Source organism: Oncorhynchus mykiss, chromosome 19 (genome assembly GCF_013265735.2).
Source record: "Oncorhynchus mykiss isolate Arlee chromosome 19, USDA_OmykA_1.1, whole genome shotgun sequence".
NCBI lineage: Eukaryota > Metazoa > Chordata > Actinopteri > Salmoniformes > Salmonidae > Oncorhynchus > Oncorhynchus mykiss.
In genome coordinates this window covers 57,112,201-57,137,686 of record NC_048583.1, presented here as the reverse complement: position 1 = coordinate 57,137,686, position 25,486 = coordinate 57,112,201, and the positions used below count along the sequence as shown (strand labels likewise).

General features: G+C 40.7%; 1 protein-coding gene across 19 annotated transcripts; it reads right to left on the bottom strand.

Moving 5' to 3' along the window:
- Positions 1–791: 791 nt before the first annotated feature.
- LOC110498166 lies at positions 792–24,422 on the bottom strand. 19 transcript variants are annotated; one of them, XR_005037791.1, is made up of 21 exons: positions 24,318–24,422; positions 23,883–24,028; positions 23,232–23,522; positions 22,853–23,104; positions 22,465–22,619; positions 20,463–22,365; positions 19,812–20,102; positions 19,433–19,684; positions 19,075–19,229; positions 17,508–18,975; positions 17,073–17,199; positions 16,422–16,712; positions 16,043–16,294; positions 15,653–15,807; positions 14,086–15,553; positions 13,651–13,777; positions 13,000–13,290; positions 12,621–12,872; positions 12,213–12,367; positions 10,211–12,113; positions 9,829–9,850 (listed from the first exon to the last, which is right to left on the bottom strand). XR_005037791.1 is itself a non-coding variant. In XM_036955136.1 (13 exons), the coding sequence occupies exons 2-5, from the start codon at positions 9,768–9,770 to the stop codon at positions 8,547–8,549; spliced, it is 711 nt and encodes a 236-aa protein (XP_036811031.1). In that variant the 5' UTR covers positions 9,771–9,850; positions 10,211–10,985; the 3' UTR covers positions 792–1,741; positions 1,841–1,995; positions 2,225–2,476; positions 2,604–2,894; positions 3,255–5,157; positions 5,257–5,411; positions 5,707–5,958; positions 6,086–6,376; positions 6,737–8,546. The 19 variants fall into 19 exon arrangements, 1 of the variants encoding a protein (XP_036811031.1); XR_005037790.1 differs by having other exon boundaries at positions 23,883–24,009; XR_005037794.1 differs by having other exon boundaries at positions 23,883–24,009; positions 24,375–24,418.
- Positions 24,423–25,486: the final 1,064 nt, after the last annotated feature.

Here is a 25,486-nt window from a genome sequence, read left to right as displayed (position 1 = left end):
TTTATCCCCTTACACTGTGTACAAGACAGTAGTTTTGGAATTGTTAGTTAGATTACTTGTTGGTTATTACTGCATTGTCGGAACTAGAAGCACAAGCATTTCGCTACACTCGCATTAACATCTGCTAACCATGTGTATGTGACAAATACAATTTGATTTGATTTGATTGATTTGATTTGACTGAAAATGAATCGCGCATGCGCGAAGCCGCCGGAACTGATTTCCGCCCTGGTTTACATTCAGTGCGGGATGTAAATGTATAAAACTAAACTAAAAATATAAAGTAAATAATCCAATAAAAAAAACTAACTCCGCCAGTGTCTCTTTCGGGTCACTTTTGCCGGTCCCAAGCCCGGATCAAGGAGGAGGGTTGGAATTGTGACATTATACAACCCAAAATCGACAGAAGAAAGTTCATTTGTAGTTCTGAACATTTTTTGTGTGTTTTTTACTCACTTTTTGTCTCAATTCAAGGGGCTTTATTGACATGGGAAACACATGTTAACATTGCCAAAGCAAGTGAGGTAGATAATATACAAAAGTACACTTCAGATTTGACCATTCAACAAGTCACATGGCCAGTAATCCTATTTGTATCTGACTTCAAACCACCAGGAAGGCAGCTTAAAATATCCTATTCCATGTGCTATTTGACTGTTCAGACTGCAGGAAAAAATATGTTTTGAATTGGATGTGCAAAACAAATGGATTTGAAGTGAACGAGGCTTTACAGAATGGAACCCAGTTTGAGTCTTTGCGGGTCAAAAAAATACACGCGTCAAATAACACTATTTCACACGTTAAATGAGAGTTTAATTTGAAAACGTCAAATAGGGTTGCCAACTGTCCCGTATTAGCCGGGATGGCTCTTATATTGGGCTAAATTGGTTTGTCCCATACGGGACCTCCCTTGTCCCGTATATTCATCAAATCACAGTAAACACGCCAATTCCTGCAAAGTAATTTCTGTTGTTGTTCTCTCGGTTTGGCATATCAACGAAATATGGATAAACATGCAACAAAACCTCTCCTTCACTGATCTGGAGCAGGTGTTTTCCCTCAAAATGACAGAGACAGTCAGTATGGACCAACTCTATGAAGGGTTTTGTGCTTGCTGGGAGTAAATGCAGGAAGCTATACAGGATACCACCAAATCCACCAGTGAGAAGAACTAACAGACGGGTACTACATGTCAAGATACATTTTCAGTTTGTCAAAACATTTTATGATACATATTGCTTTTTTGTATTTCCACTTTTACTGATCATTTCAAAATAATGGTTCAATTCTATCTGTAACAATGTGAAGAGGGGTTTGTTCTCCACCCACTTCATTTCATGGATAAAGAAACTTCCATGAAATGGAATATAAAAATGTATATATATGTGGTTCTGGACAGGAGAGGGCTGTGGTTCTGGTCAGGACAGGGCTGTGGTTCTGGACAGGAGAGGGCTGTGGTTCTGGTCAGGAGAGGGCTGTGGTTCTGGACAGGAGAGGGCTGTGGTTCTGGACAGGAGAGGGCTGTGGTTCTGGTCAGGAGAGTACTGTGGTTCTGACCAGGAGAGTGCTGTGGTTCTGACCAGGAGAGTGCTGTGGTTCTGGCCAGGAGAGTGCTGTGGTTCTGACCAGGAGAGTGCTGTGGTTCTGGTCAGGACAGGGCTGTGGTTCTGGTAGGGAGATGCTGTGGTTCTTCTCTCCCTGGTGAGGTCTTCACTGAGTTGTAAACTCTTGGAACAATGACCTGTTTGGATATGAAACATTACAACATTTAAATGGTTGTTATTTAAAACTATTGTCTAGTATAATGCATAGATGAATGAAAGAATGACAGAGCAGGTACCTCTTCTAGTGGACTTTGTTCTTTAGGGATTTTCTGTCTTCTGGTATGTTTGATGTATCCAACACCAAGTAACACAGCAACTAGGAGTAATATACCAGTAACACAGCCCACAATGGTGCCAACTGGTAACACTGAGGCTTTCACATTACCACTACCTGAGTTCACACACACACACACACACACACACACACACACACACACACAGATTAAGAACAGTGTTCATACAATGATAGTTTCAGGCAGAATTATTCCAATCTTAACTAGAGAAGAATCACAATAATGATGTCAAAACTTTGACCTAACTTGAATTCATATGATATTATTAGTAGGTTATTAAAAAGTGATAGAGGTACACAGTGAAGGTGGAGGCTAAATGGTACTTACAGTCCTCCATGGGTTGAGAGATGGTCTGTGTGCTGACGTGGTTGCTGCTGGTGCATTGGATCCTTCCAGTCAATACGGAGATGGTCATGTTACCACCGGTTAGTGACGGAGACTGTTGTGACAGTGTACACTGACCGCTGTCACAGACAGACAACATCCAGCCATCTTTAACTGAACAGTTCACTGTGACATCACAGAGTCCCACACTTGTGTTGAGAGATGTGACATCCATGACTGGTTTGGGAACATGATCTATAAGAGACAGTTTTTAGAACCAAAGAAGAGACAGATAATTATTAGTCCCACATTCATTATTGAACCTGATCAGACACATTAAATGTACAGCAAATGACCAGAACTGAAGCCTTAGAAAACTCACCCTCCACTAACAGTCTATATGTAGTAGTTGATTGTTTCCAATGTTTCCTGTAGTTTACCATGTAAATTCCACTGTCAGTTTCCATTAGATTCTTAATACACAGAGAATGGTTATCATTGTTATAGTCCACCTTATCCTTGTATTTAGGAGAGATCTCTTTGTCTCCAAATATTACATCACTGTCCTTCCTCCATTGAAGTCCTTTGATCATCTCAGGAGGTTCTGGAACAACCAGACATATTGAACCCCCCTTCAACCCATGCTGGTCCACTGAAGGTTCTGCCCTGATTCCTAATGAGAGAGGACCAAGATCACATTTAGCATTTCACTGACTGTCATTAATGTACATATTAAATCAGTAAATCATTTGCTGCCTATAAAAAAAACTTTTCCAATTACCCATTTTATGTGCACAAAGTTAACATTCTACAGTTTAATTCCAATATCAAAAGAGATGTCTCCACACAATATAATGAATAGGTTACCTATGGTGATGCATAGCCATAAAATGAGAAGAAACCCCAGAATATTCATATTCCTTTTGAAAATGAGAGATAAAGTTTCACAGCGCAGTCCCTGAATAATGCTGCTTAATATATATCACTGCGACTTCAAACCACCTCTTCAGAATCAGGCCTGAACTATACTTACTGTTGATTGGTTCTCGGCCAAAGTAGGTGGTTTCAGGAGAGGCAAGTAGCCTTGTGGGTTACAGCGTTGGGCCGGTAAACGACATCAAATCCCCGGGCTGACAAGGTAAACATCTGTCGTTCTGCCCCTGAACAAGGCAGTTGTCGCTGTGTAAGTTAACGTTAGACCTTAATGTTAAGGCTAAATTGGGAACCGATCTCTCTTATCTGATTATGTTTACATCTGTGCTAGTAATACACGCATATGAAATGTGGTTATAGTATATTCATGTTTAGCTAATGTGGGCAGTGTTGCCAACTTAGCGACTTTGTCGCTATATTTAGCGAGTATTCAGACCCCTCTAGCGAGACTTTTTCAAAAAAGCGACTAGCGACAAATCTAGCGACTTTTTCTGGTGTTATTGGAGACTGACGTGAAAGCACGTATCGTTCTTACTCTTCTCAACGAGCAGCGGGTGCTGCCGTGGGCCCCACACCGTCCCAAAGCACTCACATGCGGCCCAGTCCTCTCGCAGCAGTCAGATTAGATGTTCACCCCTCCGCGTCCAGACTGAAAATGAATCGCGCATGCGCGAAGCCGCCGGAACTGATTTCCGCCCTGGTTTACATTCAGTGCGGGATGTAAATGTATAAAACTAAACTAAAAATATAAAGTAAATAATCCAATAAAAAAAACTAACTCCGCCAGTGTCTCTTTCGGGTCACTTTTGCCGGTCCCAAGCCCGGATCAAGGAGGAGGGTTGGAATTGTGACATTATACAACCCAAAATCGACAGAAGAAAGTTCATTTGTAGTTCTGAACATTTTTTGTGTGTTTTTTACTCACTTTTTGTCTCAATTCAAGGGGCTTTATTGACATGGGAAACACATGTTAACATTGCCAAAGCAAGTGAGGTAGATAATATACAAAAGTACACTTCAGATTTGACCATTCAACAAGTCACATGGCCAGTAATCCTATTTGTATCTGACTTCAAACCACCAGGAAGGCAGCTTAAAATATCCTATTCCATGTGCTATTTGACTGTTCAGACTGCAGGAAAAAATACGTTTTGAATTGGATGTGCAAAACAAATGGATTTGAAGTGAACGAGGCTTTACAGAATGGAACCCAGTTTGAGTCTTTGCGGGTCAAAAAAATACACGCGTCAAATAACACTATTTCACACGTTAAATGAGAGTTTAATTTGAAAACGTCAAATAGGGTTGCCAACTGTCCCGTATTAGCCGGGATGGCTCTTATATTGGGCTAAATTGGTTTGTCCCATACGGGACCTCCCTTGTCCCGTATATTCATCAAATCACAGTAAACACGCCAATTCCTGCAAAGTAATTTCTGTTGTTGTTCTCTCGGTTTGGCATATCAACGAAATATGGATAAACATGCAACAAAACCTCTCCTTCACTGATCTGGAGCAGGTGTTTTCCCTCAAAATGACAGAGACAGTCAGTATGGACCAACTCTATGAAGGGTTTTGTGCTTGCTGGGAGTAAATGCAGGAAGCTATACAGGATACCACCAAATCCACCAGTGAGAAGAACTAACAGACGGGTACTACATGTCAAGATACATTTTCAGTTTGTCAAAACATTTTATGATACATATTGCTTTTTTGTATTTCCACTTTTACTGATCATTTCAAAATAATGGTTCAATTCTATCTGTAACAATGTGAAGAGGGGTTTGTTCTCCACCCACTTCATTTCATGGATAAAGAAACTTCCATGAAATGGAATATAAAAATGTATATATATGTGGTTCTGGACAGGAGAGTGATGTGGTTCTGGACAGGAGAGTGATGTGGTTCTGGTCAGGACAGGGCTGTGGTTCTGGTAAGGAGATGCTGTGGTTCTTCTCTCCCTGGTGAGGTCTTCACTGAGTTGTAAACTCTTGGAACAATGACCTGTTTGGATATGAAACATTACAACATTTAAATGGTTGTCATTTAAAACTATTGTCTAGTATAATGCATAGATGAATGAATGAATGATAGAGCAGGTACCTCTTCTAGTGGACTTTGTTCTTTAGGGATTTTCTGTCTTCTGGTATGTTTGATGTATCCAACACCAAGTAACACAGCAACTAGGAGTAATATACCAGTAACACAGCCCACAATGGTGCCAACTGGTAACACTGAGGCTTTCACATTACCACTACCTGAGTTCACACACACACACACACACACACACACACACACACACACACACACACACACACACACACACACACACACACACACACACACACACACACACACACACACACACACACACACACACACACACAGATTAAGAACAGTGTTCATACAATGATAGTTTCAGGCAGAATTATTCCAATCTTAACTAGAGAAGAATCACAATAATGATGTCAAAACTTTGACCTAACTTGAATTCATATGTTATTAAAAAGTGATAGAGGTACACAGTGAAGGTGGAGGCTAAATGGTACTTACAGTCCTCCATGGGTTGAGAGATGGTCTGTGTGCTGACGTGGTTGCTGCTGGTGCATTGGATCCTTCCAGTCAATACGGAGATGGTCATGTTACCACCGGTTAGTGACAGAGACTGTTGTGACAGTGTACACTGACCGCTGTCACAGACAGACAACATCCAGCCATCTTTAACTGAACAGTTCACTGTGACATCACAGAGTCCCACACTTGTGTTGAGAGATGTGACATCCATGACTGGTTTGGGAACATGATCTATAAGAGACAGTTTTTAGAACCAAAGAAGAGACAGATAATTATTAGTCCCACATTCATTATTGAACCTGATCAGACACATTAAATGTACAGCAAATGACCAGAACTGAAGCCTTAGAAAACTCACCCTCCACTAACAGTCTATATGTAGTAGTTGATTGTTTCCAATGTTTCCTGTAGTTTACCATGTAAATTCCACTGTCAGTTTCCATTAGATTCTTAATACACAGAGAATGGTTATCATTGTTATAGTCCACCTTATCCTTGTATTTAGGAGAGATCTCTTTGTCTCCAAATATTACATCACTGTCCTTCCTCCATTGAAGTCCTTTGATCATCTCAGGAGGTTCTGGAACAACCAGACATATTGAACCCCCCTTCAACCCATGCTGGTCCACTGAAGGTTCTGCCCTGATTCCTAATGAGAGAGGACCAAGATCACATTTAGCATTTCACTGACTGTCATTAATGTACATATTAAATCAGTAAATCATTTGCTGCCTATAAAAAAAACTTTTCCAATTACCCATTTTATGTGCACAAAGTTAACATTCTACAGTTTAATTCCAATATCAAAAGAGATGTCTCCACACAATATAATGAATAGGTTACCTATGGTGATGCATAGCCATAAAATGAGAAGAAACCCCAGAATATTCATATTCCTTTTGAAAATGAGAGATAAAGTTTCACAGCGCAGTCCCTGAATAATGCTGCTTAATATATATCACTGCGACTTCAAACCACCTCTTCAGAATCAGGCCTGAACTATACTTACTGTTGATTGGTTCTCGGCCAAAGTAGGTGGTTTCAGGAGAGGCAAGTAGCCTTGTGGGTTACAGCGTTGGGCCGGTAAACGACATCAAATCCCCGGGCTGACAAGGTAAACATCTGTCGTTCTGCCCCTGAACAAGGCAGTTGTCGCTGTGTAAGTTAACGTTAGACCTTAATGTTAAGGCTAAATTGGGAACCGATCTCTCTTATCTGATTATGTTTACATCTGTGCTAGTAATACACGCATATGAAATGTGGTTATAGTATATTCATGTTTAGCTAATGTCGGCAGTGTTGCCAACTTAGCGACTTTGTCGCTATATTTAGCGAGTATTCAGACCCCTCTAGCGAGACTTTTTCAAAAAAGCGACTAGCGACAAATCTAGCGACTTTTTCTGGTGTTATTGGAGACTGACGTGAAAGCACGTATCGTTCTTACTCTTCTCAACGAGCAGCGGGTGCTGCCGTGGGCCCCACACCGTCCCAAAGCACTCACATGCGGCCCAGTCCTCTCGCAGCAGTCAGAGGAGATGTTCACCCCTCCGCGTCCAGACTGAAAATGAATCGCGCATGCGCGAAGCCGCCGGAACTGATTTCCGCCCTGGTTTACATTCAGTGCGGGATGTAAATGTATAAAACTAAACTAAAAATATAAAGTAAATAATCCAATAAAAAAAACTAACTCCGCCAGTGTCTCTTTCGGGTCACTTTTGCCGGTCCCAAGCCCGGATCAAGGAGGAGGGTTGGAATTGTGACATTATACAACCCAAAATCGACAGAAGAAAGTTCATTTGTAGTTCTGAACATTTTTTGTGTGTTTTTTACTCACTTTTTGTCTCAATTCAAGGGGCTTTATTGACATGGGAAACACATGTTAACATTGCCAAAGCAAGTGAGGTAGATAATATACAAAAGTACACTTCAGATTTGACCATTCAACAAGTCACATGGCCAGTAATCCTATTTGTATCTGACTTCAAACCACCAGGAAGGCAGCTTAAAATATCCTATTCCATGTGCTATTTGACTGTTCAGACTGCAGGAAAAAATATGTTTTGAATTGGATGTGCAAAACAAATGGATTTGAAGTGAACGAGGCTTTACAGAATGGAACCCAGTTTGAGTCTTTGCGGGTCAAAAAAATACACGCGTCAAATAACACTATTTCACACGTTAAATGAGAGTTTAATTTGAAAACGTCAAATAGGGTTGGCAACTGTCCCGTATTAGCCGGGATGGCTCTTATATTGGGCTAAATTGGTTTGTCCCATACGGGACCTCCCTTGTCCCGTATATTCATCAAATCACAGTAAACACGCCAATTCCTGCAAAGTAATTTCTGTTGTTGTTCTCTCGGTTTGGCATATCAACGAAATATGGATAAACATGCAACAAAACCTCTCCTTCACTGATCTGGAGCAGGTGTTTTCCCTCAAAATGACAGAGACAGTCAGTATGGACCAACTCTATGAAGGGTTTTGTGCTTGCTGGGAGTAAATGCAGGAAGCTATACAGGATACCACCAAATCCACCAGTGAGAAGAACTAACAGACGGGTACTACATGTCAAGATACATTTTCAGTTTGTCAAAACATTTTATGATACATATTGCTTTTTTGTATTTCCACTTTTACTGATCATTTCAAAATAATGGTTCAATTCTATCTGTAACAATGTGAAGAGGGGTTTGTTCTCCACCCACTTCATTTCATGGATAAAGAAACTTCCATGAAATGGAATATAAAAATGTATATATATGTGGTTCTGGACAGGAGAGTGATGTGGTTCTGGACAGGAGAGTGATGTGGTTCTGGTCAGGACAGGGCTGTGGTTCTGGTAAGGAGATGCTGTGGTTCTTCTCTCCCTGGTGAGGTCTTCACTGAGTTGTAAACTCTTGGAACAATGACCTGTTTGGATATGAAACATTACAACATTTAAATGGTTGTCATTTAAAACTATTGTCTAGTATAATGCATAGATGAATGAATGAATGACAGAGCAGGTACCTCTTCTAGTGGACTTTGTTCTTTAGGGATTTTCTGTCTTCTGGTATGTTTGATGTATCCAACACCAAGTAACACAGCAACTAGGAGTAATATACCAGTAACACAGCCCACAATGGTGCCAACTGGTAACACTGAGGCTTTCACATTACCACTACCTGAGTTCACACACACACACACACACACACACACACACACACACACACACACACACACACACACACACACACACACACACACACACACACACACACACACACACACAGATTAAGAACAGTGTTCATACAATGATAGTTTCAGGCAGAATTATTCCAATCTTAACTAGAGAAGAATCACAATAATGATGTCAAAACTTTGACCTAACTTGAATTCATATGATATTATTAGTAGGTTATTAAAAAGTGATAGAGGTACACAGTGAAGGTGGAGGCTAAATGGTACTTACAGTCCTCCATGGGTTGAGAGATGGTCTGTGTGCTGACGTGGTTGCTGCTGGTGCATTGGATCCTTCCAGTCAATACGGAGATGGTCATGTTACCACCGGTTAGTGACAGAGACTGTTGTGACAGTGTACACTGACCGCTGTCACAGACAGACAACATCCAGCCATCTTTAACTGAACAGTTCACTGTGACATCACAGAGTCCCACACTTGTGTTGAGAGATGTGACATCCATGACTGGTTTGGGAACATGATCTATAAGAGACAGTTTTTAGAACCAAAGAAGAGACAGATAATTATTAGTCCCACATTCATTATTGAACCTGATCAGACACATTAAATGTACAGCAAATGACCAGAACTGAAGCCTTAGAAAACTCACCCTCCACTAACAGTCTATATGTAGTAGTTGATTGTTTCCAATGTTTCCTGTAGTTTACCATGTAAATTCCACTGTCAGTTTCCATTAGATTCTTAATACACAGAGAATGGTTATCATTGTTATAGTCCACCTTATCCTTGTATTTAGGAGAGATCTCTTTGTCTCCAAATATTACATCACTGTCCTTCCTCCATTGAAGTCCTTTGATCATCTCAGGAGGTTCTGGAACAACCAGACATATTGAACCCCCCTTCAACCCATGCTGGTCCACTGAAGGTTCTGCCCTGATTCCTAATGAGAGAGGACCAAGATCACATTTAGCATTTCACTGACTGTCATTAATGTACATATTAAATCAGTAAATCATTTGCTGCCTATAAAAAAAACTTTTCCAATTACCCATTTTATGTGCACAAAGTTAACATTCTACAGTTTAATTCCAATATCAAAAGAGATGTCTCCACACAATATAATGAATAGGTTACCTATGGTGATGCATAGCCATAAAATGAGAAGAAACCCCAGAATATTCATATTCCTTTTGAAAATGAGAGATAAAGTTTCACAGCGCAGTCCCTGAATAATGCTGCTTAATATATATCACTGCGACTTCAAACCACCTCTTCAGAATCAGGCCTGAACTATACTTACTGTTGATTGGTTCTCGGCCAAAGTAGGTGGTTTCAGGAGAGGCAAGTAGCCTTGTGGGTTACAGCGTTGGGCCGGTAAACGACATCAAATCCCCGGGCTGACAAGGTAAACATCTGTCGTTCTGCCCCTGAACAAGGCAGTTGTCGCTGTGTAAGTTAACGTTAGACCTTAATGTTAAGGCTAAATTGGGAACCGATCTCTCTTATCTGATTATGTTTACATCTGTGCTAGTAATACACGCATATGAAATGTGGTTATAGTATATTCATGTTTAGCTAATGTGGGCAGTGTTGCCAACTTAGCGACTTTGTCGCTATATTTAGCGAGTATTCAGACCCCTCTAGCGAGACTTTTTCAAAAAAGCGACTAGCGACAAATCTAGCGACTTTTTCTGGTGTTATTGGAGACTGACGTGAAAGCACGTATCGTTCTTACTCTTCTCAACGAGCAGCGGGTGCTGCCGTGGGCCCCACACCGTCCCAAAGCACTCACATGCGGCCCAGTCCTCTCGCAGCAGTCAGAGGAGATGTTCACCCCTCCGCGTCCAGACTGAAAATGAATCGCGCATGCGCGAAGCCGCCGGAACTGATTTCCGCCCTGGTTTACATTCAGTGCGGGATGTAAATGTATAAAACTAAACTAAAAATATAAAGTAAATAATCCAATAAAAAAAACTAACTCCGCCAGTGTCTCTTTCGGGTCACTTTTGCCGGTCCCAAGCCCGGATCAAGGAGGAGGGTTGGAATTGTGACATTATACAACCCAAAATCGACAGAAGAAAGTTCATTTGTAGTTCTGAACATTTTTTGTGTGTTTTTTACTCACTTTTTGTCTCAATTCAAGGGGCTTTATTGACATGGGAAACACATGTTAACATTGCCAAAGCAAGTGAGGTAGATAATATACAAAAGTACACTTCAGATTTGACCATTCAACAAGTCACATGGCCAGTAATCCTATTTGTATCTGACTTCAAACCACCAGGAAGGCAGCTTAAAATATCCTATTCCATGTGCTATTTGACTGTTCAGACTGCAGGAAAAAATATGTTTTGAATTGGATGTGCAAAACAAATGGATTTGAAGTGAACGAGGCTTTACAGAATGGAACCCAGTTTGAGTCTTTGCGGGTCAAAAAAATACACGCGTCAAATAACACTATTTCACACGTTAAATGAGAGTTTAATTTGAAAACGTCAAATAGGGTTGGCAACTGTCCCGTATTAGCCGGGATGGCTCTTATATTGGGCTAAATTGGTTTGTCCCATACGGGACCTCCCTTGTCCCGTATATTCATCAAATCACAGTAAACACGCCAATTCCTGCAAAGTAATTTCTGTTGTTGTTCTCTCGGTTTGGCATATCAACGAAATATGGATAAACATGCAACAAAACCTCTCCTTCACTGATCTGGAGCAGGTGTTTTCCCTCAAAATGACAGAGACAGTCAGTATGGACCAACTCTATGAAGGGTTTTGTGCTTGCTGGGAGTAAATGCAGGAAGCTATACAGGATACCACCAAATCCACCAGTGAGAAGAACTAACAGACGGGTACTACATGTCAAGATACATTTTCAGTTTGTCAAAACATTTTATGATACATATTGCTTTTTTGTATTTCCACTTTTACTGATCATTTCAAAATAATGGTTCAATTCTATCTGTAACAATGTGAAGAGGGGTTTGTTCTCCACCCACTTCATTTCATGGATAAAGAAACTTCCATGAAATGGAATATAAAAATGTATATATATGTGGTTCTGGACAGGAGAGTGATGTGGTTCTGGACAGGAGAGTGCTGTGGTTCTGGTCAGGACAGGGCTGTGGTTCTGGTAAGGAGATGCTGTGGTTCTTCTCTCCCTGGTGAGGTCTTCACTGAGTTGTAAACTCTTGGAACAATGACCTGTTTGGATATGAAACATTACAACATTTAAATGGTTGTCATTTAAAACTATTGTCTAGTATAATGCATAGATGAATGAATGAATGACAGAGCAGGTACCTCTTCTAGTGGACTTTGTTCTTTAGGGATTTTCTGTCTTCTGGTATGTTTGATGTATCCAACACCAAGTAACACAGCAACTAGGAGTAATATACCAGTAACACAGCCCACAATGGTGCCAACTGGTAACACTGAGGCTTTCACATTACCACTACCTGAGTTCACACACACACACACACACACACACACACACACACACACACACACACACACACACACACACACACAGATTAAGAACAGTGTTCATACAATGATAGTTTCAGGCAGAATTATTCCAATCTTAACTAGAGAAGAATCACAATAATGATGTCAAAACTTTGACCTAACTTGAATTCATATGATATTATTAGTAGGTTATTAAAAAGTGATAGAGGTACACAGTGAAGGTGGAGGCTAAATGGTACTTACAGTCCTCCATGGGTTGAGAGATGGTCTGTGTGCTGACGTGGTTGCTGCTGGTGCATTGGATCCTTCCAGTCAATACGGAGATGGTCATGTTACCACCGGTTAGTGACGGAGACTGTTGTGACAGTGTACACTGACCGCTGTCACAGACAGACAACATCCAGCCATCTTTAACTGAACAGTTCACTGTGACATCACAGAGTCCCACACTTGTGTTGAGAGATGTGACATCCATGACTGGTTTGGGAACATGATCTATAAGAGACAGTTTTTAGAACCAAAGAAGAGACAGATAATTATTAGTCCCACATTCATTATTGAACCTGATCAGACACATTAAATGTACAGCAAATGACCAGAACTGAAGCCTTAGAAAACTCACCCTCCACTAACAGTCTATATGTAGTAGTTGATTGTTTCCAATGTTTCCTGTAGTTTACCATGTAAATTCCACTGTCAGTTTCCATTAGATTCTTAATACACAGAGAATGGTTATCATTGTTATAGTCCACCTTATCCTTGTATTTAGGAGAGATCTCTTTGTCTCCAAATATTACATCACTGTCCTTCCTCCATTGAAGTCCTTTGATCATCTCAGGAGGTTCTGGAACAACCAGACATATTGAACCCCCCTTCAACCCATGCTGGTCCACTGAAGGTTCTGCCCTGATTCCTAATGAGAGAGGACCAAGATCACATTTAGCATTTCACTGACTGTCATTAATGTACATATTAAATCAGTAAATCATTTGCTGCCTATAAAAAAAACTTTTCCAATTACCCATTTTATGTGCACAAAGTTAACATTCTACAGTTTAATTCCAATATCAAAAGAGATGTCTCCACACAATATAATGAATAGGTTACCTATGGTGATGCATAGCCATAAAATGAGAAGAAACCCCAGAATATTCATATTCCTTTTGAAAATGAGAGATAAAGTTTCACAGCGCAGTCCCTGAATAATGCTGCTTAATATATATCACTGCGACTTCAAACCACCTCTTCAGAATCAGGCCTGAACTATACTTACTGTTGATTGGTTCTCGGCCAAAGTAGGTGGTTTCAGGAGAGGCAAGTAGCCTTGTGGGTTACAGCGTTGGGCCGGTAAACGACATCAAATCCCCGGGCTGACAAGGTAAACATCTGTCGTTCTGCCCCTGAACAAGGCAGTTGTCGCTGTGTAAGTTAACGTTAGACCTTAATGTTAAGGCTAAATTGGGAACCGATCTCTCTTATCTGATTATGTTTACATCTGTGCTAGTAATACACGCATATGAAATGTGGTTATAGTATATTCATGTTTAGCTAATGTGGGCAGTGTTGCCAACTTAGCGACTTTGTCGCTATATTTAGCGAGTATTCAGACCCCTCTAGCGAGACTTTTTCAAAAAAGCGACTAGCGACAAATCTACCGACTTTTTCTGGTGTTATTGGAGACTGACGTGAAAGCACGTATCGTTCTTACTCTTCTCAACGAGCAGCGGGTGCTGCCGTGGGCCCCACACCGTCCCAAAGCACTCACATGCGGCCCAGTCCTCTCGCAGCAGTCAGAGGAGATGTTCACCCCTCCGCGTCCAGACTGAAAATGAATCGCGCATGCGCGAAGCCGCCGGAACTGATTTCCGCCCTGGTTTACATTCAGTGCGGGATGTAAATGTATAAAACTAAACTAAAAATATAAAGTAAATAATCCAATAAAAAAAACTAACTCCGCCAGTGTCTCTTTCGGGTCACTTTTGCCGGTCCCAAGCCCGGATCAAGGAGGAGGGTTGGAATTGTGACATTATACAACCCAAAATCGACAGAAGAAAGTTCATTTGTAGTTCTGAACATTTTTTGTGTGTTTTTTACTCACTTTTTGTCTCAATTCAAGGGGCTTTATTGACATGGGAAACACATGTTAACATTGCCAAAGCAAGTGAGGTAGATAATATACAAAAGTACACTTCAGATTTGACCATTCAACAAGTCACATGGCCAGTAATCCTATTTGTATCTGACTTCAAACCACCAGGAAGGCAGCTTAAAATATCCTATTCCATGTGCTATTTGACTGTTCAGACTGCAGGAAAAAATACGTTTTGAATTGGATGTGCAAAACAAATGGATTTGATGTGAACGAGGCTTTACAGAATGGAACCCAGTTTGAGTCTTTGCGGGTCAAAAAAATACACGCGTCAAATAACACTATTTCACACGTTAAATGAGAGTTTAATTTGAAAACGTCAAATAGGGTTGGCAACTGTCCCGTATTAGCCGGGATGGCTCTTATATTGGGCTAAATTGGTTTGTCCCATACGGGACCTCCCTTGTCCCGTATATTCATCAAATCACAGTAAACACGCCAATTCCTGCAAAGTAATTTCTGCTGTTGTTCTCTCGGTTTGGCATATCAACGAAATATGGATAAACATGCAACAAAACCTCTCCTTCACTGATCTGGAGCAGGTGTTTTCCCTCAAAATGACAGAGACAGTCAGTATGGACCAACTCTATGAAGGGTTTTGTGCTTGCTGGGAGTAAATGCAGGAAGCTATACAGGATACCACCAAATCCACCAGTGAGAAGAACTAACAGACGGGTACTACATGTCAAGATACATTTTCAGTTTGTCAAAACATTTTATGATACATATTGCTTTTTTGTATTTCCACTTTTACTGATCATTTCAAAATAATGGTTCAATTCTATCTGTAACAATGTGAAGAGGGGTTTGTTCTCCACCCACTTCATTTCATGGATAAAGAAACTTCCATGAAATGGAATATAAAAATGTATATATATGTGGTTCTGGACAGGAGAGTGATGTGGTTCTGGACAGGAGAGTGCTGTGGTTCTGGTCAGGACAGGGCTGTGGTTCTGGTAAGGAGATGCTGTGGTTCTTCTCTCCCTGGTGAGGTCTTCACTGAGTTGTAAACTCTTGGAACAATGACCTGTTTGGATATGAAACATTACAACATTTAAATGGTTGTCATTTAAAACTATTGTCTAGTATAATGCATAGATGAATGAATGAATGACAGAGCAGGTACCTCTTCTAGTGGACTTTGTTCTTTAGGGATTTTCTGTCTTCTGGTATGTTTGATGTATCCAACACCAAGTAACACAGCAACTAGGAGTAATATACCAGTAACACAGCCCACAATGGTGCCAACTGGTAACACTGAGGCTTTCACATTACCACTACCTGAGTTCACACACACACACACACACACACACACACACACACACACACACACACAGATTAAGAACAGTGTTCATACAATGATAGTTTCAGGCAGAATTATTCCAATCTTAACTAGAGAAGAATCACAATAATGATGTCAAAACTTTGACCTAACTTGAATTCATATGATATTATTAGTAGGTTATTAAAAAGTGATAGAGGTACACAGTGAAGGTGGAGGCTAAATGGTACTTACAGTCCTCCATGGGTTGAGAGATGGTCTGTGTGCTGACGTGGTTGCTGCTGGTGCATTGGATCCTTCCAGTCAATACGGAGATGGTCATGTTACCACCGGTTAGTGACGGAGACTGTTGTGACAGTGTACACTGACCGCTGTCACAGACAGACAACATCCAGCCATCTTTAACTGAACAGTTCACTGTGACATCACAGAGTCCCACACTTGTGTTGAGAGATGTGACATCCATGACTGGTTTGGGAACATGATCTATAAGAGACAGTTTTTAGAACCAAAGAAGAGACAGATAATTATTAGTCCCACATTCATTATTGAACCTGATCAGACACATTAAATGTACAGCAAATGACCAGAACTGAAGCCTTAGAAAACTCACCCTCCACTAACAGTCTATATGTAGTAGTTGATTGTTTCCAATGTTTCCTGTAGTTTACCATGTAAATTCCACTGTCAGTTTCCATTAGATTCTTAATACACAGAGAATGGTTATCATTGTTATAGTCCACCTTATCCTTGTATTTAGGAGAGATCTCTTTGTCTCCAAATATTACATCACTGTCCTTCCTCCATTGAAGTCCTTTGATCATCTCAGGAGGTTCTGGAACAACCAGACATATTGAACCCCCCTTCAACCCATGCTGGTCCACTGAAGGTTCTGCCCTGATTCCTAATGAGAGAGGACCAAGATCACATTTAGCATTTCACTGACTGTCATTAATGTACATATTAAATCAGTAAATCATTTGCTGCCTATAAAAAAAACTTTTCCAATTACCCATTTTATGTGCACAAAGTTAACATTCTACAGTTTAATTCCAATATCAAAAGAGATGTCTCCACACAATATAATGAATAGGTTACCTATGGTGATGCATAGCCATAAAATGAGAAGAAACCCCAGAATATTCATATTCCTTTTGAAAATGAGAGATAAAGTTTCACAGCGCAGTCCCTGAATAATGCTGCTTAATATATATCACTGCGACTTCAAACCACCTCTTCAGAATCAGGCCTGAACTATACTTACTGTTGATTGGTTCTCGGCCAAAGTAGGTGGTTTCAGGAGAGGCAAGTAGCCTTGTGGGTTACAGCGTTGGGCCGGTAAACGACATCAAATCCCCGGGCTGACAAGGTAAACATCTGTCGTTCTGCCCCTGAACAAGGCAGTTGTCGCTGTGTAAGTTAACGTTAGACCTTAATGTTAAGGCTAAATTGGGAACCGATCTCTCTTATCTGATTATGTTTACATCTGTGCTAGTAATACACGCATATGAAATGTGGTTATAGTATATTCATGTTTAGCTAATGTGGGCAGTGTTGCCAACTTAGCGACTTTGTCGCTATATTTAGCGAGTATTCAGACCCCTCTAGCGAGACTTTTTCAAAAAAGCGACTAGCGACAAATCTACCGACTTTTTCTGGTGTTATTGGAGACTGACGTGAAAGCACGTATCGTTCTTACTCTTCTCAACGAGCAGCGGGTGCTGCCGTGGGCCCCACACCGTCCCAAAGCACTCACATGCGGCCCAGTCCTCTCGCAGCAGTCAGAGGAGATGTTCACCCCTCCGCGTCCAGACTGAAAATGAATCGCGCATGCGCGAAGCCGCCGGAACTGATTTCCGCCCTGGTTTACATTCAGTGCGGGATGTAAATGTATAAAACTAAACTAAAAATATAAAGTAAATAATCCAATAAAAAAAACTAACTCCGCCAGTGTCTCTTTCGGGTCACTTTTGCCGGTCCCAAGCCCGGATCAAGGAGGAGGGTTGGAATTGTGACATTATACAACCCAAAATCGACAGAAGAAAGTTCATTTGTAGTTCTGAACATTTTTTGTGTGTTTTTTACTCACTTTTTGTCTCAATTCAAGGGGCTTTATTGACATGGGAAACACATGTTAACATTGCCAAAGCAAGTGAGGTAGATAATATACAAAAGTACACTTCAGATTTGACCATTCAACAAGTCACATGGCCAGTAATCCTATTTGTGTCTGACTTCAAACCACCAGGAAGGCAGCTTAAAATATCCTATTCCATGTGCTATTTGACTGTTCAGACTGCAGGAAAAAATACGTTTTGAATTGGATGTGCAAAACAAATGGATTTGATGTGAACGAGGCTTTACAGAATGGAACCCAGTTTGAGTCTTTGCGGGTCAAAAAAATACACGCGTCAAATAACACTATTTCACACGTTAAATGAGAGTTTAATTTGAAAACGTCAAATAGGGTTGGCAACTGTCCCGTATTAGCCGGGATGGCTCTTATATTGGGCTAAATTGGTTTGTCCCATACGGGACCTCCCTTGTCCCGTATATTCATCAAATCACAGTAAACACGCCAATTCCTGCAAAGTAATTTCTGTTGTTGTTCTCTCGGTTTGGCATATCAACGAAATATGGATAAACATGCAACAAAACCTCTCCTTCACTGATCTGGAGCAGGTGTTTTCCCTCAAAATGACAGAGACAGTCAGTATGGACCAACTCTATGAAGGGTTTTGTGCTTGCTGGGAGTAAATGCAGGAAGCTATACAGGATACCACCAAATCCACCAGTGAGAAGAACTAACAGACGGGTACTACATGTCAAGATACATTTTCAGTTTGTCAAAACATTTTATGATACATATTGCTTTTTTGTATTTCCACTTTTACTGATCATTTCAAAATAATGGTTCAATTCTATCTGTAACAATGTGAAGAGGGGTTTGTTCTCCACCCACTTCATTTCATGGATAAAGAAACTTCCATGAAATGGAATATAAAAATGTATATATATGTGGTTCTGGACAGGAGAGTGATGTGGTTCTGGACAGGAGAGTGATGTGGTTCTGGTCAGGACAGGGCTGTGGTTCTGGTAAGGAGATGCTGTGGTTCTTCTCTCCCTGGTGAGGTCTTCACTGAGTTGTAAACTCTTGGAACAATGACCTGTTTGGATATGAAACATTACAACATTTAAATGGTTGTCATTTAAAACTATTGTCTAGTATAATGCATAGATGAATGAATGAATGACAGAGCAGGTACCTCTTCTAGTGGACTTTGTTCTTTAGGGATTTTCTGTCTTCTGGTATGTTTGATGTATCCAACACCAAGTAACACAGCAACTAGGAGTAATATACCAGTAACACAGCCCACAATGGTGCCAACTGGTAACACTGAGGCTTTCACATTACCACTACCTGAGTTCACACACACACACACACACACACACACACAGATTAAGAACAGTGTTCATACAATGATAGTTTCAGGCAGAATTATTCCAATCTTAACTAGAGAAGAATCACAATAATGATGTCAAAACTTTGACCTAACTTGAATTCATATGTTATTAAAAAGTGATAGAGGTACACAGTGAAGGTGGAGGCTAAATGGTACTTACAGTCCTCCATGGGTTGAGAGATGGTCTGTGTGCTGACGTGGTTGCTGCTGGTGCATTGGATCCTTCCAGTCAATACGGAGATGGTCATGTTACCACCGGTTAGTGACGGAGACTGTTGTGACAGTGTACACTGACCGCTGTCACAGACAGACAACATCCAGCCATCTTTAACTGAACAGTTCACTGTGACATCACAGAGTCCCACACTTGTGTTGAGAGATGTGACATCCATGACTGGTTTGGGAACATGATCTATAAGAGACAGTTTTTAGAACCAAAGAAGAGACAGATAATTATTAGTCCCACATTCATTATTGAACCTGATCAGACACATTAAATGTACAGCAAATGACCAGAACTGAAGCCTTAGAAAACTCACCCTCCACTAACAGTCTATATGTAGTAGTTGATTGTTTCCAATGTTTCCTGTAGTTTACCATGTAAATTCCACTGTCAGTTTCCATTAGATTCTTAATACACAGAGAATGGTTATCATTGTTATAGTCCACCTTATCCTTGTATTTAGGAGAGATCTCTTTGTCTCCAAATATTACATCACTGTCCTTCCTCCATTGAAGTCCTTTGATCATCTCAGGAGGTTCTGGAACAACCAGACATATTGAACCCCCCTTCAACCCATGCTGGTCCACTGAAGGTTCTGCCCTGATTCCTAATGAGAGAGGACCAAGATCACATTTAGCATTTCACTGACTGTCATTAATGTACATATTAAATCAGTAAATCATTTGCTGCCTATAAAAAAAACTTTTCCAATTACCCATTTTATGTGCACAAAGTTAACATTCTACAGTTTAATTCCAATATCAAAAGAGATGTCTCCACACAATATAATGAATAGGTTACCTATGGTGATGCATAGCCATAAAATGAGAAGAAACCCCAGAATATTCATATTCCTTTTGAAAATGAGAGATAAAGTTTCACAGCGCAGTCCCTGAATAATGCTGCTTAATATATATCACTGCGACTTCAAACCACCTCTTCAGAATCAGGCCTGAACTATACTTACTGTTGATTGGTTCTCGGCCAAAGTAGGTGGTTTCAGGAGAGGCAAGTAGCCTTGTGGGTTACAGCGTTGGGCCGGTAAACGACATCAAATCCCCGGGCTGACAAGGTAAACATCTGTCGTTCTGCCCCTGAACAAGGCAGTTGTCGCTGTGTAAGTTAACGTTAGACCTTAATGTTAAGGCTAAATTGGGAACCGATCTCTCTTATCTGATTATGTTTACATCTGTGCTAGTAATACACGCATATGAAATGTGGTTATAGTATATTCATGTTTAGCTAATGTGGGCAGTGTTGCCAACTTAGCGACTTTGTCGCTATATTTAGCGAGTATTCAGACCCCTCTAGCGAGACTTTTTCAAAAAAGCGACTAGCGACAAATCTAGCGACTTTTTCTGGTGTTATTGGAGACTGACGTGAAAGCACGTATCGTTCTTACTCTTCTCAACGAGCAGCGGGTGCTGCCGTGGGCCCCACACCGTCCCAAAGCACTCACATGCGGCCCAGTCCTCTCGCAGCAGTCAGAGGAGATGTTCACCCCTCCGCGTCCAGACTGAAAATGAATCGCGCATGCGCGAAGCCGCCGGAACTGATTTCCGCCCTGGTTTACATTCAGTGCGGGATGTAAATGTATAAAACTAAACTAAAAATATAAAGTAAATAATCCAATAAAAAAAACTAACTCCGCCAGTGTCTCTTTCGGGTCACTTTTGCCGGTCCCAAGCCCGGATCAAGGAGGAGGGTTGGAATTGTGACATTATACAACCCAAAATCGACAGAAGAAAGTTCATTTGTAGTTCTGAACATTTTTTGTGTGTTTTTTACTCACTTTTTGTCTCAATTCAAGGGGCTTTATTGACATGGGAAACACATGTTAACATTGCCAAAGCAAGTGAGGTAGATAATATACAAAAGTACACTTCAGATTTGACCATTCAACAAGTCACATGGCCAGTAATCCTATTTGTATCTGACTTCAAACCACCAGGAAGGCAGCTTAAAATATCCTATTCCATGTGCTATTTGACTGTTCAGACTGCAGGAAAAAATATGTTTTGAATTGGATGTGCAAAACAAATGGATTTGAAGTGAACGAGGCTTTACAGAATGGAACCCAGTTTGAGTCTTTGCGGGTCAAAAAAATACACGCGTCAAATAACACTATTTCACACGTTAAATGAGAGTTTAATTTGAAAACGTCAAATAGGGTTGGCAACTGTCCCGTATTAGCCGGGATGGCTCTTATATTGGGCTAAATTGGTTTGTCCCATACGGGACCTCCCTTGTCCCGTATATTCATCAAATCACAGTAAACACGCCAATTCCTGCAAAGTAATTTCTGTTGTTGTTCTCTCGGTTTGGCATATCAACGAAATATGGATAAACATGCAACAAAACCTCTCCTTCACTGATCTGGAGCAGGTGTTTTCCCTCAAAATGACAGAGACAGTCAGTATGGACCAACTCTATGAAGGGTTTTGTGCTTGCTGGGAGTAAATGCAGGAAGCTATACAGGATACCACCAAATCCACCAGTGAGAAGAACTAACAGACGGGTACTACATGTCAAGATACATTTTCAGTTTGTCAAAACATTTTATGATACATATTGCTTTTTTGTATTTCCACTTTTACTGATCATTTCAAAATAATGGTTCAATTCTATCTGTAACAATGTGAAGAGGGGTTTGTTCTCCACCCACTTCATTTCATGGATAAAGAAACTTCCATGAAATGGAATATAAAAATGTATATATATGTGGTTCTGGACAGGAGAGTGATGTGGTTCTGGACAGGAGAGTGCTGTGGTTCTGGTCAGGACAGGGCTGTGGTTCTGGTAAGGAGATGCTGTGGTTCTTCTCTCCCTGGTGAGGTCTTCACTGAGTTGTAAACTCTTGGAACAATGACCTGTTTGGATATGAAACATTACAACATTTAAATGGTTGTCATTTAAAACTATTGTCTAGTATAATGCATAGATGAATGAATGAATGACAGAGCAGGTACCTCTTCTAGTGGACTTTGTTCTTTAGGGATTTTCTGTCTTCTGGTATGTTTGATGTATCCAACACCAAGTAACACAGCAACTAGGAGTAATATACCAGTAACACAGCCCACAATGGTGCCAACTGGTAACACTGAGGCTTTCACATTACCACTACCTGAGTTCACACACACACACACACACACACACACACACACACACACACACACAGATTAAGAACAGTGTTCATACAATGATAGTTTCAGGCAGAATTATTCCAATCTTAACTAGAGAAGAATCACAATAATGATGTCAAAACTTTGACCTAACTTGAATTCATATGATATTATTAGTAGGTTATTAAAAAGTGATAGAGGTACACAGTGAAGGTGGAGGCTAAATGGTACTTACAGTCCTCCATGGGTTGAGAGATGGTCTGTGTGCTGACGTGGTTGCTGCTGGTGCATTGGATCCTTCCAGTCAATACGGAGATGGTCATGTTACCACCGGTTAGTGACGGAGACTGTTGTGACAGTGTACACTGACCGCTGTCACAGACAGACAACATCCAGCCATCTTTAACTGAACAGTTCACTGTGACATCACAGAGTCCCACACTTGTGTTGAGAGATGTGACATCCATGACTGGTTTGGGAACATGATCTATAAGAGACAGTTTTTAGAACCAAAGAAGAGACAGATAATTATTAGTCCCACATTCATTATTGAACCTGATCAGACACATTAAATGTACAGCAAATGACCAGAACTGAAGCCTTAGAAAACTCACCCTCCACTAACAGTCTATATGTAGTAGTTGATTGTTTCCAATGTTTCCTGTAGTTTACCATGTAAATTCCACTGTCAGTTTCCATTAGATTCTTAATACACAGAGAATGGTTATCATTGTTATAGTCCACCTTATCCTTGTATTTAGGAGAGATCTCTTTGTCTCCAAATATTACATCACTGTCCTTCCTCCATTGAAGTCCTTTGATCATCTCAGGAGGTTCTGGAACAACCAGACATATTGAACCCCCCTTCAACCCATGCTGGTCCACTGAAGGTTCTGCCCTGATTCCTAATGAGAGAGGACCAAGATCACATTTAGCATTTCACTGACTGTCATTAATGTACATATTAAATCAGTAAATCATTTGCTGCCTATAAAAAAAACTTTTCCAATTACCCATTTTATGTGCACAAAGTTAACATTCTACAGTTTAATTCCAATATCAAAAGAGATGTCTCCACACAATATAATGAATAGGTTACCTATGGTGATGCATAGCCATAAAATGAGAAGAAACCCCAGAATATTCATATTCCTTTTGAAAATGAGAGATAAAGTTTCACAGCGCAGTCCCTGAATAATGCTGCTTAATATATATCACTGCGACTTCAAACCACCTCTTCAGAATCAGGCCTGAACTATACTTACTGTTGATTGGTTCTCGGCCAAAGTAGGTGGTTTCAGGAGAGGCAAGTAGCCTTGTGGGTTACAGCGTTGGGCCGGTAAACGACATCAAATCCCCGGGCTGACAAGGTAAACATCTGTCGTTCTGCCCCTGAACAAGGCAGTTGTCGCTGTGTAAGTTAACGTTAGACCTTAATGTTAAGGCTAAATTGGGAACCGATCTCTCTTATCTGATTATGTTTACATCTGTGCTAGTAATACACGCATATGAAATGTGGTTATAGTATATTCATGTTTAGCTAATGTGGGCAGTGTTGCCAACTTAGCGACTTTGTCGCTATATTTAGCGAGTATTCAGACCCCTCTAGCGAGACTTTTTCAAAAAAGCGACTAGCGACAAATCTAGCGACTTTTTCTGGTGTTATTGGAGACTGACGTGAAAGCACGTATCGTTCTTACTCTTCTCAACGAGCAGCGGGTGCTGCCGTGGGCCCCACACCGTCCCAAAGCACTCACATGCGGCCCAGTCCTCTCGCAGCAGTCAGATTAGATGTTCACCCCTCCACGTCCAGACTGAAAATGAATCGCGCATGCGCGAAGCCGCCGGAACTGATTTCCGCCCTGGTTTACATTCAGTGCGGGATGTAAATGTATAAAACTAAACTAAAAATATAAAGTAAATAATCCAATAAAAAAAACTAACTCCGCCAGTGTCTCTTTCGGGTCACTTTTGCCGGTCCCAAGCCCGGATCAAGGAGGAGGGTTGGAATTGTGACATTATACAACCCAAAATCGACAGAAGAAAGTTCATTTGTAGTTCTGAACATTTTTTGTGTGTTTTTTACTCACTTTTTGTCTCAATTCAAGGGGCTTTATTGACATGGGAAACACATGTTAACATTGCCAAAGCAAGTGAGGTAGATAATATACAAAAGTACACTTCAGATTTGACCATTCAACAAGTCACATGGCCAGTAATCCTATTTGTATCTGACTTCAAACCACCAGGAAGGCAGCTTAAAATATCCTATTCCATGTGCTATTTGACTGTTCAGACTGCAGGAAAAAATATGTTTTGAATTGGATGTGCAAAACAAATGGATTTGAAGTGAACGAGGCTTTACAGAATGGAACCCAGTTTGAGTCTTTGCGGGTCAAAAAAATACACGCGTCAAATAACACTATTTCACACGTTAAATGAGAGTTTAATTTGAAAACGTCAAATAGGGTTGGCAACTGTCCCGTATTAGCCGGGATGGCTCTTATATTGGGCTAAATTGGTTTGTCCCATACGGGACCTCCCTTGTCCCGTATATTCATCAAATCACAGTAAACACGCCAATTCCTGCAAAGTAATTTCTGTTGTTGTTCTCTCGGTTTGGCATATCAACGAAATATGGATAAACATGCAACAAAACCTCTCCTTCACTGATCTGGAGCAGGTGTTTTCCCTCAAAATGACAGAGACAGTCAGTATGGACCAACTCTATGAAGGGTTTTGTGCTTGCTGGGAGTAAATGCAGGAAGCTATACAGGATACCACCAAATCCACCAGTGAGAAGAACTAACAGACGGGTACTACATGTCAAGATACATTTTCAGTTTGTCAAAACATTTTATGATACATA

Bases quoted from the DNA above. Each gene is read 5' to 3' on its own strand.
- LOC110498166 (XM_036955136.1), bottom strand. From the start codon at position 9,770: ATGATCAAAGGACTTCAATGGAGGAAGGACAGTGATGTAATATTTGGA. The intron at 8,894-9,180 runs GTAAGTACCATT...GTGTGAACTCAG, and splicing joins CTCTCAACCCATGGAGGACT to GTAGTGGTAATGTGAAAGCC. The intron at 8,640-8,738 runs GTACCTGCTCTG...ATATCCAAACAG, and splicing joins AACAAAGTCCACTAGAAGAG to GTCATTGTTCCAAGAGTTTA.